General features: G+C 50.3%; 1 protein-coding gene across 1 annotated transcript in view; it reads right to left on the bottom strand.

Moving 5' to 3' along the window:
• The window catches only part of LOC123757234 (uncharacterized), a gene marked incomplete in the record, with an annotated part of 84,243 nt that overhangs the window by 45,090 nt on the left and 18,470 nt on the right, over positions 1-20,683 (bottom strand). The window contains 2 exon segments of the mRNA XM_069323765.1: positions 12,012-12,162; positions 19,860-20,025. Of these exon segments, the coding sequence (XP_069179866.1) occupies positions 12,012-12,162; positions 19,860-19,992 (284 nt within the window).

Genomic DNA, 20,683 nt, shown 5'->3' on the forward strand with positions numbered 1-20,683 from the left:
TTCATTCTCTCTACATTATTTGTGTCTAAAAGTCTTAGTGAATTCGTTTAGCACACATTCCGTGAAATAAATAAATAAATCAATTCAAAATTATTAATAATAATAATAATAATTGAAGATAGTGTTATCAGACACTACCAACGAATAATTAACAAGGATATTACACACACACACACACACACACACACACACACACACACACACACACACATACACACACACACACACACACACACACACACACACAGTACACACACACACGCACACACACACACACACACACACACACACACACGCACACACACACACGCACACACACACACACACACACACACACACACACACACAACACACACACACACACACACACACACACACACACACACACACACTCACACACACACACACACACACACACACACACACACACACACGCACACACACAGTACACACACACACACACACACACACACACACACACACACACACACAGTACACACACACACACACACACACACACACACACACACACACACACAGTACACACACACACACACACACACACACACACACACACGCACACACACACACACACACACACACACACACACACACACACACAACACACACACACACACACACACACACACACACACACACACACACACTCACACACACACACACACACACACACACACACGCACACACACACACACACACGCACACACACACACACACAGTACACACACACACACACACACACACACGCACACACACAACACACGCACACACACACACACGCACACACACACGCACACACACACACACACACACACACACACACACACACACACAGTACACACACACACACACACACGCACACACACACACACACACACAGTACACACACACACACACACACACTCACACACACACACACACTCACACACACACACACACACACACACACACACACACACACACACACACACACACACTCACACACACACACACACACACAGTACACACACACACACACACACACACACACACACACACACACACACACACACACACACACACACACACACTCACACACACACACAGTACACACACACACACACACACACACACACACACACACACACACACACACACACACACACACACAGTACACCTGCATTTAAAAATATAAAATTAAAAGCTATTGTTGTGTATTATATGAAGCTCAGACCCCCTTAAGGAACAGTCTTATTATTAAATAAAAATATATAATTGTTCATAAAGTGTACCACAAATGGAATTATCACGTTCACAGTCTCACAAAATATATATGGAAATCATCTTTGAAACTAACTTTAGACTTCGAGGCGAAATAGTGAGTTTTTTCGTTGAAAATTGACCAGTATGTTACAGAGAGAGAGAGAGAGAGAGAGAGAGAGAGTCAGACAGCTTTATTCTGTCTGTGTCATTGGCTGACACTTCATAAAGGCGGGCCCAAGAGCTACAGTGATGAGATCAGAACATGTGTGAATAAGCAATACTGACCTTCCTCGTCTAGAAGCAGGTTATCAGGCTTGATGTCCCTGAAACAAGCAGAGAATGGGAAGGTGCGATTAGCTGTGCTTGTTACCGATGGTGGTGGTGGTGGTGGTGGTGGTGGTGGTGGTGGTGGCTGGTGGTGATGGTGGTGGTGGCTGGTGGTGGTGGTGATGGTCGTGGTGGTGGGGGGGGGGATGGTGGTGGTGGTAGTACTGGTGGTGGTGGTGGTGGTGATAGTGGTACTGGTGGTGGTGGGGGGGTATTGATGGTGGTGGTGATGGTGGTTGTGGTAGTGGTAGTGGTGATGGTGGTGATCTAGTGGGTGGGAATGAAGGGGTCAAATGTTATCCCAGTTGCACAGTGCTCCTGACATTAAGGGTTCAAGTCACTTCTGGGGTCTGAGTTTTCAGTTGCATGTATGCCTGGGGACCATTCAGGCTTGATCGCATATATATATATATATATATATATATATATATATATATATATATATATATATATATATATATATATATATATATATATACCTTGTGGTTACTCAACGTTAAGGGTCATGTATATTATAAGTGAACCCCTTAAGTGGGGATTCAGCTAGAGTGAAACACTAAGGGTAGTTCACCTGAGGATCCTGACCTAACGAGGATCACCTGACAAGGCTCACATAGGAAGGTTCATCTAGAACACCTACCCAAGTGGGGTTCACCTGGAGAGACTTAACTAGTGTATAGTTCTCTAGTTAGCTTCTTCAGGAATGACCCTCAAGAAGGGAGAAATTAGAGGTTTACATTTGGCTCAGCCGGTCATTTATCGGCGGTTTGAATCTCTCATATCTACGTGTTTCATCTAAGTACTGGAAGCCTTCCAGTACTTCCAAGCCTCCCCCCCCCCCCCCCTCACAACATCGACGCACTATTCGAGAAGCGAGAACGCTATAGGCTCGACTCCACCGGCGGGAAGTCGTGCCGCAACCAATGGGAACACGGCCTGGATTTGGCGGGACAGGCCTATGGCTTTCATTGGCCGAGATGGGATATGACGTCACGGCATTCGTATGGAGGACGAGAGCCCCCATGCAGCCGCCGCGAGGACCAGTCGCGTCACAGATCCCATGGGGAACCACGCTTCTCTCTAAGAGCTCAGCGAAAAGCTTCAATTTCATGACTCGGTAGAACATTGACTGTAGCAAATTGCGCCGTGGCTCTGATGATCTGATCTCGGGGATTGATTAGCCCTGCGTATTGCAATTAACCCCCATGATTTATCACCCGATAGGTGGAGGGTGGACCCTTAACCACTTCTGGGTGAACAGTATTTGGGTCCCTTCGCTATCCTACAGTCGCCCTGGCAGCTGGAGACGTCATTCAGGATCAGCTTACCTGGTTGATGGGGTTCTGGGAGTTCTTCTACTCCCCAAGCCCGGCCCGAGGCCAGGCTTGACTTGTGAGAGTTTGGTCCACCAGGCTGTTGCTTGGAGCGGCCCGCAGGCCCACATATCCACCACAGCCCACCATTCAGCTGTTCATGAAGCTTGTAAAGTGTGATTGTATGTAAGTGCTAAACAATTCCCGGGTTATTGTATTGTGCACAATCATTTTGGTGGTACAGTAAACCACTCAATCTGGGATTAATCAGTGTGTACTTGCCACGAGACCTCTGTTTCACAGTCCAAAGGGATTGTGGGGGAGTTAATGTGTCAGTAATGACAGCTCTTAACCCTCCTTGACCTGTCACTAGTGAGTGACAGGTGACGTGTTGTTTGTGTGTGTACAAGTGAATTATGACACATTGAGAATTAGGCTGTTAACATCTAAATGCAGTTATTGAATTGATTGATCATTAATATCCGTGTGACACTTTCTGTTTCATTCAGAGGATCAGTAAGAGTAAGTCATTGATTATTGATTGTTGCTCTTTGGATTATTTCTGAGGTGTGTCTTGTGTTGTGGTCTAGAGTGATATCCTCGTTAGTGGCTTGTTTGGTGACACGAGGTAATTAATCCTTCAGATTAATTACTTAAAGCTCTTTAACGTATTTAGTGAGGTTAGTAATGTAATTATTAAAGTCGTTATTGTCATTGATTACTAGCTGTCAGTTTGACAGTGTATTGAGATGTTAATTGATTGTTTCATGTGTTGTGATAAACAATAATTTAAGGTATTGAAGTGATTGTTAATTGTCAGTGAGAGTATATTGGGGTAACTCTGACCGCTGTGGGGCACGGTGTCATTTGCGTAAGTTAATTGGGTAATTAATTTTTAATTAACTTTGATTGCCGTCCTGGTGACATTGACTAAAGTAACGTAGTTACTTGTGGGTGTGTTACTGTGGTGATGGTCCTTGTAACATTGTTGTGTTACATGTCACGTGGTTATGTCATATTTTCCTGTTGGATTTGACAAGAGAGTGGACGAAGTGCTTCAGGGATCGTTAACCTTTGTTGATGACCTGTCAAGTGGGTGGAGGCGGCCTTGTGTCTCTATACACCTGTCAAGTGGTGGGTCAAGGTGACCTTCTGCAACAGTTTGACCCATTTAAAGTGACACTTGTCAGGGTTCACCCCCCTTCCTACCTATGGTTAGGGTCGTCCCACGGGTCTAACCCACCCTCAGTACCAGGCGCCACTGCCCGCCCTAGGGCACCCCTAGGTAACTAAGGGCTGGCCTTATATATACCCCTAGCGAGTGGAGAGGTTCAAGTCTACCTGTGACACACCTGAACCTGCCCGTCCTGACACGGGGACGCTCTCTCTCAGATATCTGTTGGTCGCCAGCTGTGTGCCAATACTCGTGTCCCAGCAATACTTCAGTGGTCCCATTAGTTATCTTAATTTAAGGATGCAATCTCATGTGCGGTGCAAGATGACACGAACAGTTTCACTCAGGATAGCCCTATAGAATGGAGGCTCACTCAAACACATAGGTAAGATTAAATATTTACTGAAGAAAAATATATATTCTTGTATAGGGAAATAATCAGGTGGAAATTTCCGATGGCGGCAACCTTCTCTCGTCGTGTCTCTGGCAACACGGTCAGCTGACTGGGTCCACTCGTCAGGCGGCGGGCACACCTCGCGCCTCTGGCAACACGGTCAGCTGGCGGCTGCAATTGTCAGACCGGCGGGGACACACCTTGTGCCTCTGGCAACACTATCAGCTGACTGGGTCCAACTATCAGACTGGCTGGGACACACCTTGTGCCTCTGGCAACACTATCAGCTGACTGGGTCCAACTATCAGACTGGCTGGGACACACCTTGTGCCTCTGGCAACACTATCAGCTGACTGGGTCCAACTGTCAGACCGGCGGGGACACACCTTGTGCCTCTGGCAACACTATCAGCTGACTGGGTCCAACTGTCAGACCGGCACGGACACACCTTGTGCCTCTGGCAACACTATCAGCTGACTGGGTCCAACTATCAGACTGGCAGGGACACACCTTGTGCCTCTGGCAACACTATCAGCTGACTGGGTCCAACTATCAGACTGGCTGGGACACACCTCACGCCTCTGGCAACACTATCAGCTGACTGGGTCCAACTATCAGACTGGCTGGGACACACCTCACGCCTCTGGCAACACCATCAGCGGGACGATTCAAAATTCGTTTCTGGCTCCTTGAGAACCAACATTATTCCGAGATACACGAACGTCACCCACCGCATCTACATACTTATGTTCCACCACCAATTTACGCCTACATGAGTTCCTTGGCTAATAGTCTAACACTATCACATAGACAATAAATGGTAGAGAAGTGCTCACGATATATAAAATATCCTAGCTCACCTAGATCAAAGGGGTAAAGGTATAACTATCTACCTTACTTCATTCCTTTACGAAGCTGACTCATCCTCTGGCGAGGGATGATGAGGTTCCTGGGGCCAGATTCAAGAAAGCACTTACGCAAACACCTACGAACCTGTACATATTTTCTCAATCTTTGGCGGCTTTGTTTACAGTTATTAAACAGTTAATGAGCTCCGAAGCACCAGGAGGCTATTTAGAACAATAACAACAGTTGAATGGGAAGTTTTCATGCTTGTAAACTGTTTAATAAATGTAACCAAAGTCGTCAAAGATTGATGAAAGATGTACACGTTCGTAAGTGTTTGCGTAAGTTCTTTCGTGAATCTGGCCCTTGGTCCTGGCTTCTGGTCTTCCGTTGATCAGTTCCCACACACACAAGTTCCTCAGTCGTCCTCGTAGTATCGCGTCCTCGCCGTACTCACACCCGGCAAGTACGATCCTCTTCCTCCTCTCACTCGGGGTACTGGAGTTAGGTACCTGCGCCGTCTTCCTACTCATCCTTTCACGAGCGCTGTAGACACACATGCAGTCCAGTGGAACTTTCCCTTGCCTCATTTCCAGTAGATTCGGCCCGGCCATCGCTACTCGCTTGATATGTAGAACGTGATTCGCCGGTCGTCCCAGACGTTTCCAGTCCCACGTCCGTTCCCAGTACAGACTCTTGAATATAGAGCTCTTGACTCTCTATCCCGGCCAATCCTTGCTTCCTGGCACTCCACGGGATGTCTGCAGTATTAAAGCGATGCTTAAATCCACTGGTAGGGACTTTCTGGCCTCAAGATCTGGAGCTCACTCGAGCGCATCCACACTCTAGGGCGGCTCGTGACGTACTCTGCAGCCCAGGCGTCAGCCGCCCCTGGGGTACTCCGCCTCGTGACGTCACACCGCCCGAGGGCTCTCGTCATTGGTTAGTTCCGGCACGTGACCTCACCTGGCCAATCAGATGCCGGGAGGAGTCACGACGTTTTAGAGGGAAACAGAATGGCTCGGCGCCATCTTGTGCCCCAAAAAGGGCGTAAGCCCCTTGCATAATCACACTTAAACGACAATTTCACAGCCATCCTGGTAACGCTCCACACTCTCACACATATGAAAATGTTCCGTGGATATCAGAGAACGTTCAGGTTATGGAGACATGACTCTTTAAGCTGGGTTAGGAGAAACATAGGGGTGGGACACCGTCACACACTCTTGAGTTAACGTAAGGTTTGTGGCTGTGTATTAGAATAATAAGTTTGTTGAATAAATTGCTATTTTGTTTACACAGGTCTTTTATATCACTCCTCATTCTCCAATACTCCCCCGGCTCCTAATTCAATTTACTACTTAATCATTCTATGTGGCTTGAGCTGGTTCCAGCCAATAGTTCCAATCACTGAATATTATATTCGGTGCGAGAACCCGTCCTCTACCTATTATTATATTCGCTACAAGCCTGTTGCAGAGAGCACGACCCAGTGAGAGAAGGTCTTGTAGTGCACTGTGGTGGTGAACACCACTCTGGTGTTCATCTTTCTCCTGTGCTACGGGATCATCGGCGGTTGCTCCAGCCTGTTTCTCCTTACAGACTGTTCTTTCCACAACTGGCCTCCCTGCATGGAGCCTGAGGGGTGTAAGTCTGCAGTCAACCCGGAAGTAGAATCTCACATATCTGACTTAACAACCAGGGGCTAAGGCACTTAACAGTTTAAGTGCTGTAACGGGGGGTGGGGGAAATAGCTCTATCTTGTCCATTATTCCACCCCCCCAGTTAACTAACGAGGCCGGGGGAAACAGCTCTCTCTAGTCCGTTATCCCGTCCCCAGTTAGCTAACTATTCTAGAGCACTCCCAGAGTTCCTAAGGCAACCTCTCTCGTTCAACACCTTGTAACCTAGGTATTTGACTACCTAGGTGCTAAGACTACAAGGCGCCGTAACTGGATCAGTTACCCGAAACTCAAGAGAGAACTCTAGAATACAGAATCATTGCCACAAACGTATAAGAGAAAACGAAAGGAAAGAAATGAATAGTGAAGTAATTAGTGAGGGTTTGGGGTGAGAGAGGTAGAGGTGGGAGGGGCGAGAAGGGTCATTAGCTGAAAGTGAGAGTTTAGAGAGGGGTGGAGGGAGAGGTGTAGATAGGTAGAAGTAGAAGAGTAGATAGTAGAAGTAGAAAGTAGATAGTAGAAGACGAAATGCTGCCACCATCCATTCATGATCATTACATACGAGACAAGGAATGGAACTTGCCTGTATCACAAAATTCTCAAAAGATGTTATCATGAGTTCCCTATTAGTAGTTCCCATCTTTATCATGTACTCATTCTAAACCATGAAACCAGTAACCACAGAGGCTTTCTCACCTCAACTCAAAGCTCTAGGGAACAAAGTTAAACACAATTTAAATAATAAATTCATAATTATATTTCACATGAAGTATCATAATTTAGCAATTCAATTAAAATGTTCCAGTTTAATATGCAAAGTGAGTCATCATCCAAGAATTCGAGAACCCTACAACTTGACTGCCCCTGATCATCACACAACATATGTAAACACGACCAAGTCACCTTAATGTTCACTCACCGAGGACTGAGTCTAAGTTGAATAGAGAGGGGGGGGGGGGGTCTGCAATTTTCAGGCAGCGTCACCCCCCGTCTGGTGACGGCCTATCTCGACGGCTGGCCTCTGCTCTGCTCCGCTGGCCGGTCTCCTATTGCTTAATGCTCGATAGCTCTCCGAGTTTATATTGGGGAACCTAGTAGCTAACTCCGCCCACAAGTAGATAGCCTCCGGCACTCTACCAAGCCACTCCTTAAACGTCGGCAAGTTTGAAGGCTACCAGGCTCCAACTATAAGCTTAGCGGAAGCAAGGTGAAATTCTCATGATCTGACCTCAGGTCACTTGAGGTCATTAACGCTTTGAGGTGTGAGATCTCAGGCAGACAACTGGCGCCTCTCCGATCCTTGTCTGTGACTCATGTACTCTATGTATGTATTAACCTAAACCAAACACTTTTACAGTGTTACATCTCCCCTTCTCCCCGAAAATAAAGTTTTTGCAACACTGCTAAAGCAAGCTAGCTGTGTGCGACAACTTTATTAACGAAAAGAATACATCCTAGCTAAACAAATATACATCATCCTACTCTAAAAAATGAAATATGTAGACAGACGTCCATTGTCTCTGTCTGGGCGACGTCACTGCTTGGTCTTGTAGATAATCCTGTACCACATTTCTTCAACACAACTGCCTCCGTCGCTTCTCCGTCGTTAACGCACAACAACACTTGGTCAACCCGAAAGCCGTTACTACTTGAACTGAGCACAGGACCGTGGAATTCGGTTGTCCCAGCTGATCTGTAATTGGCCCTACGTCAGTCACCATGAGAGACGTATATTGGGGTTCTTCACAGCTATAGGGACTACAAGTTTCGAGACCTTCATATAGTTGCCAACAGTAGAAATCCCATCCTACTCTTCTTCCTCCCTGTTGCTCCAGCACGCCTCCTTCAGAGAGCTACTTCTGACAGCCACATCAAGTCCGCACGACACAGGAACAAATCCTATTACCCATTGGATCCAAATGCGAACAATTTGTTCGCATTTGTGTTCCTCACGTGTGCCCCAAAGAATGAGGTGATTTGGTGAAATGCTATGCCCAAGATTACCATCCGAGTTGCCGTCGGGGAAGTGGCTCAAATAGCCTCGGCTATCACTTCCTTTTGACGGCCGTGATGGTCAAGCGGATTAAGGCGCCCTGTAGTTACCAGTTGCGTTGCTTCTGGGAGTATGGGTTCGAGTCACTTCTGGGGTGTGAGTTTTCATTCGCATATAGTCCTGGGGACCATTCAGGCTTGTTCGCATATATATATATATATATATATATATATATATATATATATATATATATATATATATATATATATAATATATATATAATATATATATAATATATATATACATGCAAATGCTGCTTTAAATTATACTGCTATTTTAAAATGGTATATCCTTGAGGCCGGCCACAACTTGGACGGAAAATGGCCTGGGGATAGGCTGCCTAGTGCACTCCACTACACAAACTATCCTCTGGCTATCCCTGTTCAAGCTGCCTCCAAACCCAAGACCCGTTCGTAAATTTTAATGTACTTTGTAATCCAAAACTATATTTTCTCGAATGGATATTAAAGTTAATATAGTTTGAAATGATCTGAATAGTTGAGCTTAGGATAGTTTAAGTCGATTAGGATAGATTTAACAGGTTATAGGATAGGAGGGTTAGCTTAGGATCGGTTAAATCAGATGTTTAAATCTGTTTACTATTATAAACATTTGCTCTATGAAAGTAAGAAGCGTTCAGGGAGGAACGACGATAGATAGCTAACCTAGCTCACCTAGATAGGTTGACATGGGAGGGCAAGTGTATCGCCACCAAGACGTGAAGCTGTCACCTGATCTCACCTGAGATCAGGTGATCAGGTGAGGTACAACTAACATCCGGGGCTCGTGTGTCTTATCCTACCACCATTTAGGTTCAGAGGTTCACCCTGTTTCACCTGAGTTCTCTATGGTCCCTGGCATTCTCTCAGGTGTACCTTGTTCCCCTTAGCGTGCCACCTACTTCCCTGGGAGTCCCCCCTTGACACCCACCTATTCTCCTCTTGGATCCTAGGGGCTCCAAGGGGAAATAGGATCCAATGGGTAATAGGATCAAAGGGAAATAGGATCAAAGGGGTAATAGGATCCAAGGGGTAATAGGATCCAAGGGGAAATAGGATCCAAGGGGGTAATAGGATCCAAGGGGTAATAGGATCCAAGGGAAAATAGGATCCAAGGGGTAATAGGATCCAAAGGATAATAGGATCCAAGGGGTAATAAGATCCAAGGGATAATAGGATCCAATGGGTAATAGGATCCAAGGAGTAATAGGATCAGAGGGGTAATAGGATCCAAGGAGTAATAGGATCCAAGGGATAATAGGATCAGAGGGGTAATAGGATCCAAGGAGTAATAGGATCAGAGGGGTAATAGGATCCAAGGAGTAATAGGATCATAGGGGTAATAGGATCCAAAGAGTAATAGGATCAGAGGGGTAATAGGATCTAAGGGGTAATAGGATACAAGGGGTAATATGATCCAATGGGTAATAGGATCCAAGGAGTAATAGGATCCAAGGGATAATATGATCCAAGGGGAAATAGGATCCAAGGGATAAAAGGATCCAAGGGGTAATAGAATCCAAGGGATAATAGGATCCAAGGGATAATAGGATCCAAGGAGTAATAGGATCAGAGGGGTAATAGGATCCAAGGAGTAATAGGATCCAAGGGATAATAGGATCCAATGGGTAATAGGATCCAAGGGATAATAGGATCCAAGGGATAATAGGATCCAAGGGGTAATAGGATCCAAGGGATAATATGATCCAAGGGGAAATAGGATCCAAGGGATAAAAGGATCCAAGGGGTAATAGAATCCAAGGGATAATAGGATCCAAGGGATAATAGGATCCAAGGGATAATATGATCCAAGGGGAAATAGGATCCAAGGGATAAAAGGATCCAAGGGGTAATAGAATCCAAGGGATAATAGGATCCAAGGGATAATAGGATCCAAGGAGTAATAGGATCAGAGGGGTAATAGGATCCAAGGAGTAATAGGATCCAAGGGATAATAGGATCCAATGGGTAATAGGATCCAAGGAGTAATAGGATCCAATGGGTAATAGGATCCAAGGAGTAATAGGATCAGAGGGGTAATAGGATCCAAGGAGTAATAGGATCCAAGGGGTAATAGGATCCAAGGGATAATAGGATCCAAGGGATAATAGGATCCAAGGGATAATAGGATCCAAGGGGTAATAGGATCCAAGGGATAATAAGATCCAAGGAGAAATAGGATCCAAGGGGTAATAGGATCCAAAGGATAATAGGATCCAAGGGATAATAGGATCCAAGGGATAATAGGATCCAAGGGGTAATAGGATCTAATGGGTAATAGGATCCAAGGGATAATAGGATCCAAGGGATAATAGGATCCAAGGGATAATAGAATCCAAGGGGTAATAGGATCCAAGGGGTAATAGAATCCAAGGGGTAATAGGATCCAAGGGGTAATAGGATCCAAGGGGTAATAGGATCCAAGGGATAATAGGATCCAAGGGGTAATAGGATCCAAGGGATAATAGGATCCAAGGGGTAATAGGATCCAAGGGATAATAGGATCCAAGGGATAATAGAATCCAAGGGATAATAGGATCCAAGGGATAATAGGATCCAAGGGATAATAGGATCCAAGGGATAATAGGATCCAAGGGATAATAGAATCCAAGGGATAATAGGATCCAAGGGATAATAGGATCCAAAGGATAATAGGATCCAAGGGATAATAGGATCCAAGGGATAATAGGATTCAAGGGATAATAGAATCCAAGGGATAATAGGATCCAAGGGATAATAGGATCCAAAGGATAATAGGATCCAAGGGATAATAGGATCCAAGGGATAATAGGATCGAAGGGATAATAGGATCCAAGTTACTGTTTTTTTTCTTCCTACAAGAATACTAAATAAAAAGACTCCTTTTATTTTTTTTTTTATTTTTTTTTTGTTTTGAGAATCTTGAAGGCTACCCTCGGGAGTGCCCCCCCCCCCGCTTGGGAGTGTCTTACCTATGGATAATGTTCCGGGCGTGTAGGTAGGAGAGAGCAGACCCCACTTCCAGGATGAAGAGTCTGACGGCCTGGTCTGGGAACTGGACGCCCTGCTGGACGTGGTAGCGGAGGTCTCCCCCCAGCAGCAGGTCCACCACCATGAACATGTCCTCAGAGTCTGAGGGAAGAAAAAGAGAGTGTAGGGGTGAACGAGGCTGTTAGGGGGGGGGGGGGAAATAGGGGGTATTCTAGCACGCACACGCACGCACGCACCCACACGCACAAGGTTGCCAGGTGGAAATGGGGTCTGGTAGCCTGGTGGAGGGGCCCTGGTAGCCTGGTGGATAGCGCGCAGGACTCGTAATTCTGTGACGCGGGTTCGATTCCCGCACTAGGCAGAAAGAAATGGGCAAAGTTTCTTTCACCTTGAATGCCCCTTGTTATCTAGCAGTAAATGGGTACCTGGGAGTTAGTCAGCTGTCGCGGGCTGCTTCTTGGGGTGTGTGTGTGTGTGTGTGGTGTGGAGGAAAAGAAATAGTTAGTAAACAGTTGATTGACAGTTGAGAGGCGAGCCGAAAGAGCAAACCTCAACCCCCGCAAACACAACTAGGTGAATACACACATACACACGCACACACACACACACACACACGCACACACACACACACACGCACACGCACACGCACACGCACACAAGGTCTCACAATATAGACAAAGAACCAGCCATGGACCGGTTAAAGGATGACCGCCCTCAAGACCCACCACTCAAAAGATGCAGACAGAACCCGCCAGACCTTGCAGGCCGTTTTTCTCCGCCAGCACTGAAGGAAATGTTTAGCTGGGGTAATGGGTGCTCCCTGGTGTCCGTGGTGCTCCCTGGTGTCCGTGGTGCTCCCTGGTGTCCGTGGTGCTCCCTGGTGCTCCCTGGTGTCCGTGGTGCTCCCTGGTGCTCCCTGGTGTCCGTGGTGCTCCCTGGTGTCCGTGGTGCTCCCTGGTGTCCGTGGTGCTCCCTGGTGCTCCCTGGTGTCCGTGGTGCTCCCTGGTGTCCGTGGTGCTCCCTGGTGCTCCCTGGTGTCCGTGGTGCTCCCTGGTGTCCGTGGTGCTCCCTGGTGCTCCCTGGTGTCCCTGGTGTCCCTGGTGCTCCCTGGTGTCCGTGGTGCTCCTTGGTGTCCGTGGTGCTCCCTGGTGTCCGTGGTGCTCCCTGGTGTCCGTGGTGCTCCCTGGTGTCCGTGGTGCTCCCTGGTGTCCCTGGTGCTCCCTGGTGTCCGTGGTGCTCCTTGGTGTCCGTGGTGCTCCCTGGTGTCCGTGGTGCTCCCTGGTGTCCGTGGTGCTCCCTGGTGTCCGTGGTGCTCCCTGGTGTCCGTGGTGCTCCCTGGTGTCCGTGGTGCTCCCTGGTGTCCGTGGTGCTCCCTGGTGTCCGTGGTGCTCCCTGGTGTCCGTGGTGCTCCCTGGTGCTCCCTGGTGCTCCCTGGTGTCCGTGGTGCTCCCTGGTGCTCCCTGGTGTCCGTGGTGCTCCCTGGTGTCCGTGGTGCTCCCTGGTGCTCCCTGGTGTCCGTGGTGCTCCCTGGTGTCCGTGGTGCTCCCTGGTGCTCCCTGGTGTCCCTGGTGCTCCCTGGTGTCCGTGGTGCTCCTTGGTGTCCGTGGTGCTCCCTGGTGTCCGTGGTGCCCCCTAGTGTCCGTGGTGCTCCCTAGTGTCCGTGGTGCTCCCTGGTGTCCGTGGTGCTCCCTGGTGTCCCTGGTGCTCCCTGGTGTCCGTGGTGCTCCCTGGTGTCCGTGGTGCTCCCTGGTGTCCGTGGTGCTCCCTGGTGTCCCTGGTGCTCCCTGGTGTCCGTGGTGCTCCTTGGTGTCCGTGGTGCTCCCTGGTGTCCGTGGTGCTCCCTGGTGTCCGTGGTGCTCCCTGGTGTCCGTGGTGCTCCCTGGTGTCCGTGGTGCTCCCTGGTGTCCGTGGTGCTCCCTGGTGTCCGTGGTGCTCCCTGGTGTCCGTGGTGCTCCCTGGTGCTCCCTGGTGTCCGTGGTGCTCCCTGGTGTCCGTGGTGCTCCCTGGTGTCCGTGGTGCCCCCTGGTGTCCGTGGTGCTCCCTGGTGTCCGTGGTGCTGCCTGGTGTCCGTGGTGCTCCCTGGTGTCCGTGGTGCTCCCTGGTGTCCGTGGTGCCCCCTGGTGTCCGTGGTGCTCCCTGGTGTCCGTGGTGCTCCCTGGTGTCCGTGGTGCTCCCTGGTGTCCGTGGTGCTCCCTGGTGTCTACGGTGCTCCTGGGCGTCCACAGGGCTACTGGGCGTCCACAGTGCTCCTGGGCGTCCACAGGGCTACTGGGCGTCCACAGTGCTCCTGGGCGTCCACAGTGCTCCTGGGCGTCCACAGTGCTACTGGGCGTCCACAGGGCTACTGGGCGTCCACAGTGCTCCTGGGCGTCCACAGTGCTCCTGGGCGTCCACAGTGCTCCTGGGTGTCCACAGTGCTCCTGGGCGTCCACAGTGCTCCTGGGCGTCCACAGTGCTCCTGGGTGTCCACAGTGCTCCTGGGCGTCCACAGTGCTCCTGGGCGTCCACAGTGCTCCTGGGCGTCCACAGTGCTCCTGGGTGTCCACAGTGCTCCTGGGCGTCCACAGTGCTCCTGGGTGTCCACAGTGCTCCTGGGCGTCCACAGTTCACCTGGGCGTCCACAGTGCTCCTGGGCATCCATAGTGCTCCTGGGTGTCCACAGTGCTCCTGGGTGTCCACAGTGCTCCTGGGTGTCCACAGTGCTCCTGGGTGTCCACAGTGCTCCTGGGCGTCCACAGGGCTACTGGGCGTCCACAGTGCTCCTGGGCGTCCACAGTGCTCCTGGGCGTCCACAGTGCTCCTGGGTGTCCACAGTGCTCCTGGGCGTCTATAGTGCTCCTGAGTGTCCACAGTGCTCCTGGGCATCCATAGTGCTCCTGGGTGTCCACAGTGCTCCTGGGTGTCCACAGTGCTCCTGGGTGTCCACAGTGCTCCTGGGTGTCCACAGTTCACCTGGGTGTCCACAGTGCTCCTGGGCGTCCACAGTGCTCCTGGGTGTCCACAGTGCTCCTGGGTGTCCACAGTGCTCCTGGGCGTCCATAGTGCTCCTGGGTGTCCACAGTTCACCTGGGCGTCCACAGTGCTCCTGGGCGTCCATAGTGCTCCTGGGTGTCCACAGTGCTCCTGGGCGTCCACAGTGCTCCTGGATGTTCACAGTGTTCCTGGGCGTCCACAGTGCTCCTGGGTGTCCACAGTGCTCCTGGGTGTCCACAGTGCTCCTGGGCGTCCATAGTGCTCTTGTGTGTCCACAGTTCACCTGGGTGTCCACAGTGCTCCTGGGCGTCCACAGTGCTCCTGGGTGTCCACAGTGCTCCTGGGTGTCCACAGTGCTCCTGGGCGTCCATAGTGCTCTTGGGTGTCCACAGTTCACCTGGGTGTCCACAGTGCTCCTGGGCGTCCATAGTGCTCCTGGGTGTCCACAGTGCTCCTGGGCGTCCACAGTGCTCCTGGGCGTCCACAGTGCTCCTGGGTGTCCACAGTGCTCCTGGGCGTCCACAGTGCTCCTGGGTGTCCACAGTGCTCCTGGGCGTCCACAGTGCTCCTGGGCGTCCACAGTGCTCCTGGGTGTCCACAGTGCTCCTGGGCGTCCACAGTGCTCCTGGGCGTCCACAGTGCTCCTGGGTGTCCACAGTGCTCCTGGGTGTCCACAGTTCACCTGGGCGTCCACAGTGCTCCTGGGTGTCCACAGTTCACCTGGGTGTCCACAGTGCTCCTGGGCGTCCACAGTGCTCCTGGGCGTCCACAGTGCTCCTGGGCGTCCACAGTGCTCCTGGGTGTCCACAGTGCTCCTGGGCGTCCACAGTGCTCCTGGGCGTCCACAGTGCTCCTGGGCGTCCACAGTGCTCCTGGGCGTCCACAGCGTCCACAGGGATGACAATGAGGTCAGAAGTTCCTTTTTTTCTAATTTCTATTTTATTTTTATTTTTTATTTTGTTTGGAAAATTTTTTTTATCTTTTTTTTTAAATAAAATTTGTACTGACCTAGATGTAGTTATGAATATGTACTTACAGGGCCGAGCATTATAGCTCCTTAGCCCCGCCTTTTCGAATCGCGTGCAGTTAATGCTAAGACTTCGACGCCATCCTGCTGGTCGTTCTTAGTGTTACTTAGTTACTTTGTGTTACTTGTAGTTACTTAAGTGTGCCCTGGTGGTACTCTAAGCTCATCTGGGTCTCCAGCTTCCTCCTGTGGTCCCCTGGGCCTATATCCCTTTGTCAGTCTCAACACCGTCTCTTGGTCCACGAGGTCAATTTCCATCTATATCTTTAACGTTGTTATCATGTCTCCGCATTCTCTCATCCTTCTTTACTCTTGGTGTGACAGTCCCCTCAGTTCTGGGACCAGTCTTGTCGCATCTTGCTCAAATTGGTCTTACATAGGTTTTATATGAGGTTTTGAAGGTCTCTTTATACCAGGACAGTACTCGTGTGCCCCAGGTGGCTGTCATCCAGCACCGCCCAGGTGGTCTAAATTCTCCCCCTCCTGGTCTCATTACTCTGCATTTGTCCACGTTGAAGTCTAGTAACCATTTTTCTGACAATTGCCGAATTAGTCCGACTTCCTCGGTCAGGTCATCCAGCTGAATGTGGCCCAGTACCGAACTGTGGTATATACCACATACCACTTGTTATATCTCGTTACTTTGATTACTCCCTTTTATCACCATTACCCTCAGTTTCCTGCCCGATGGGTATCCCCTCACCCACTCTGGTACATTCCCAGCTTTGATCCCAAGATTATATAGGAGTCTTGTGTGTGGGACTGAATCAAACGCTTTCTGGTAATCAAGGACAACTCAGGCAACCCTTCCTCTCTCTCTCTCTCTCTCTCTCTCTCTCTCTCTCTCTCTCTCTCTCTCTCTCTCTCTCTCTCTCTCTCTCTCTCTCTCTCTCTCTCTCTCCCTCTGATTTTATTGCTGTCATTTGCTCTAAAAACTCTAATTGATTTGTTAGACGTGACTCAAACTGAATCAATGTTGGGGACCGAGAGATACAGCCCGGTTTATTGTCTTAGTGGTCGACGAGCCGCGTCATGGGGAGTCTGTTGAGGACCTTGCTGGACCTTGATGGACCTTGCTGGACCTTGCAGGACCTTGCTGGACCTAGCAGGACCTTGCAGTACCTAGCAGGACCTTGCTGGACCTAGCAGGACCTTACAGGACCTTGCAAGACCTTGCAGGACCTTGCTGGACCTAGCAGGACCTTGCAGGACCTAGCAGGACCTTGCAGGACCTTACATGACCTTGCAGGACCTTGCAGGACCTTGCATGACCTTGCAGGACCTTACATGACCTTGCAGGACCTTGCATGACCTTGCAGGACCTTACATGACCTTACATGACCTTGCAGGACCTTGCAGGACCTTGCATGACCTTGCAGGACCTTGCTGGACCTAGCAGGACCTTGCAGGACCTTGCAGGACCTTACATGACCTTGCAGGACCTTGCAGGACCTTGCATGACCTTGCAGGACCTTGCATGACCTTGCAGGACCTTGCAGGACCTTGCATGACCTTACATGACCTTGCATGACCTTGCAGGACCTTACATGACCTTGCAGGATTGTGCAGGACCTTGCAAGACCTTGCAGGACCTTGCAGGACCGTGCAGGACCTTGCAGGACCTTGCATGACCTTGCATGACCTTGCAGGACCGTGCAGGACCTTGCAGGACCTTGCAGGACCTTGCATGACCTTGCATGACCTTGCAGGACCTTGCTGGACCTTGCAGGACCTTGCAGGACCTTGCATGACCTTGCAGGACCTTACATGACCTTGCAGGACCGTGCAGGACCTTGCAAGACCTTGCAGGACCTTGCAGGACCTTGCAGGACCTTGCATGACCTTGCATGACCTTGCATGACCTTGCAGAACCTTGCAGGACCTTGCAGGACCTTACATGACCTTGCATGACCTTGCATGACCTTGCAGGACCTTGCATGACCTTACATGACCTTGCATGACCTTGCAGGACCTTGCAGGACATTGCATGACCTTACATGACCTTGCATGACCTTGCATGACCTTGCAGGACCTTGCAGGACCTTACATGACCTTGCAGGACCTTGCAGGACCTTGCAGGACCTTACATGACCTTGCATGACCTTGCATGACCTTGCTGGACCTTGCAGGACCTTGCAGGACCTTACATGACCTTGCATGACCTTGCAAGACCTTGCAGGACCTTGCAGGACCTTGCAGGACCTTGCATGACCTTGCAGGACCTTGCAGGACCTTGCAGGACCTTGCAGGACCTTGCAGGACCTTGCAGGACCTTGCAAGACCTGGCAGGACCTTGCAGGACCTTGCAGGACCTTGCAGGACCTTGCAGGACCTTGCAGGACCTTGCATGACCTTGCAGGACCTTGCAGGACCTTGCAGGACCTTGCAGGACCTTGCAGGACCTTGCAAGACCTTGCAGGACCTTGCATGACCTTGCAGGACCTTGCAGGACCTTGCATGACCTTGCAGGACCTTGCAGGACCTTGCAGGACCTTGCAGGACCGTGCAGGACCTTGCAGAACCTTGCATGACCTTGCAGGACCGTGCAGGACCTTGCAGGACCTTGCATGACCTTGCAGGACCGTGCAGGACCGTGCAGGACCTTGCAAGACCTTGCAGGACCTTGCAGGACCTTGCATGACCTTGCATGACCTTACATGACCTTGCATGACCTTGCATGACTTTGCAGGACCTTGCATGACCTTGCATGACCTTACATGACCTTGCATGACCTTGCATGACTTTGCAGGACCTTGCAGGACCTTGCATGACCTTGCAGAAGATGAATGTCTGCAGAAGCTGTTGTCTTCTCCCTTATACGCAGCGACCACGTGACTTGCTGGCCATAACTAAGGTGGTTCATTGGTGGAAGGTGGAGAGGTGGAGACTTTTGGAAGGGCCTCGTTCAGTGCGGCTGTTGCCTCCTCCTACCCTAGAAACACAAACCGAAACTGTCTCAATTTTCCGCTTGTTATAACTTGTAATAAAGTTGTTACATCTTGGCTTAACGTGTTTATGACGTATTAGAACGTTGTTACAACTTGCTATATTGGTTGTTATAATTGGTTAGGAGGGGTTAAAACTTGTTCGAACGTTGTACCAACGTCGTAGTTTCGCTGTGTGTTTGGCGGGTATCCTCCTCCACGTGCCTCGAGCCTCACCTCCTACAGTTCGATCCCACTGAAGGATACACAGATGTTGGCCAGGATGCCATTCACAGCTGTTGTTATTCTGTTGCTGTGGGGCTTCTGGCGTCACATTTGGGGTTATGTCCACTCCCAGCTGTTTCTCCTCTTCTGATTGTAGAATCTGTTGTTGTTGTTAAAGATTTAGCTACTCAGGACGAGGTGTCCATGTAGCACGGGCTATGGTGAGCCCGTAATTGAGTTTGGTTATACATGATAACCTTTTTCCTGTGATTTGAAGAATCTGTCTTCCCTTCATCCTATACTGCTGTGCTGGTCTTCCCACTCCTGCTCCGGTACTCATAACTTTGCATTTGGCTGGGTTAAACTCTAGCAACCATTTTGAGACTAGTTTTAGAGTGTGTCGAGAGTCGGTGTCTCTGTCCTGACTCTTCTGAATAGCTTTTGCATTATTAACTTCCCCAACCCCCCCTTAACGCTTCATGCAGGTCGGCGTTCAATCCCCGACCGGGCAAATGGTTGGGCACCATTCCTTTCCCGCCGTCCCATCCCTAATCCTTATCCTGACCCCCTTCCCAGTGCTATATAGTCGTATTTGCTTGGCGGTTTTTCCCTGATAATTCCCTCCCCCACCCCCCTCCCTCCTCCCCCCCCCACCCCTCTCCTCCCCCCCACCCCCCACCCCACCCCACCTTGGAAGCTGAACCACAGGTTGACGAGGAAGGGATGCTTGAGCGACGCCAAGATCTCTATCTCCCTGAAGACGTTGCTGAGAGCGTCTCGCGCCTCACACTGGCTCTTGTTCATGTATTTCATCGCGAACATCTGCTTGGTGTCCTGCTTCTGCACGATGCACACCTGTAGGGGAGAGAGAGAGAGAGGGGGTCAGTGCTGGTGTGTGGGGGGGTGTGGGTACACACCTGTGGGGGAGAGAGAGAGAGGGGTCAGTGCTGGTGTGTGGGAGGGTGATGGAGTGTAGGTACACACCTGTAGGGGGAGAGAGAGAGGGGTCAGTGCTGGTGTGTGGGGGGGTGATGGAGTGTAGGTACACACCTGTAGGGGGAGAGAGAGAGGGGTCAGTGCTGGTGTGTGGGGGGGGGGGTGATGGAGTGTAGGTACACACCTGTAGGGGGAGAGAGAGAGGGGTCAGTGCTGGTGTGTGGGAGGGTGATGGAGTGTAGGTACACACCTGTAGGGGGAGAGAGAGAGGGGTCAGTGCTGGTGTGTGGGGGGGTGATGGAGTGTAGGTACACACCTGTAGGGGGAGAGAGAGAGGGGTCAGTGCTGGTGTGTGGGGGGGTGATGGAGTGTAGGTACACACCTGTAGGGGGAGAGAGAGAGGGGTCAGTGCTGGTGTGTGGGGGGTTGATGGAGTGTAGGTACACACCTGTGGGAGAGGGAGAGAGAGAGAGAGACAGAGTGTCACTACGGGTGTGTGTGGGGAGGGAAGGGTAGGGAGTGTAAGAGAGGGATGTAGAGGGATGATGGGGGGTATTAGGGAGGAGGAGGGAAGGTA

The sequence above is a fragment of the Procambarus clarkii genome, chromosome 13 (assembly GCF_040958095.1).
Source record: "Procambarus clarkii isolate CNS0578487 chromosome 13, FALCON_Pclarkii_2.0, whole genome shotgun sequence".
Taxonomy (NCBI): Eukaryota; Metazoa; Arthropoda; class Malacostraca; order Decapoda; family Cambaridae; genus Procambarus; species Procambarus clarkii.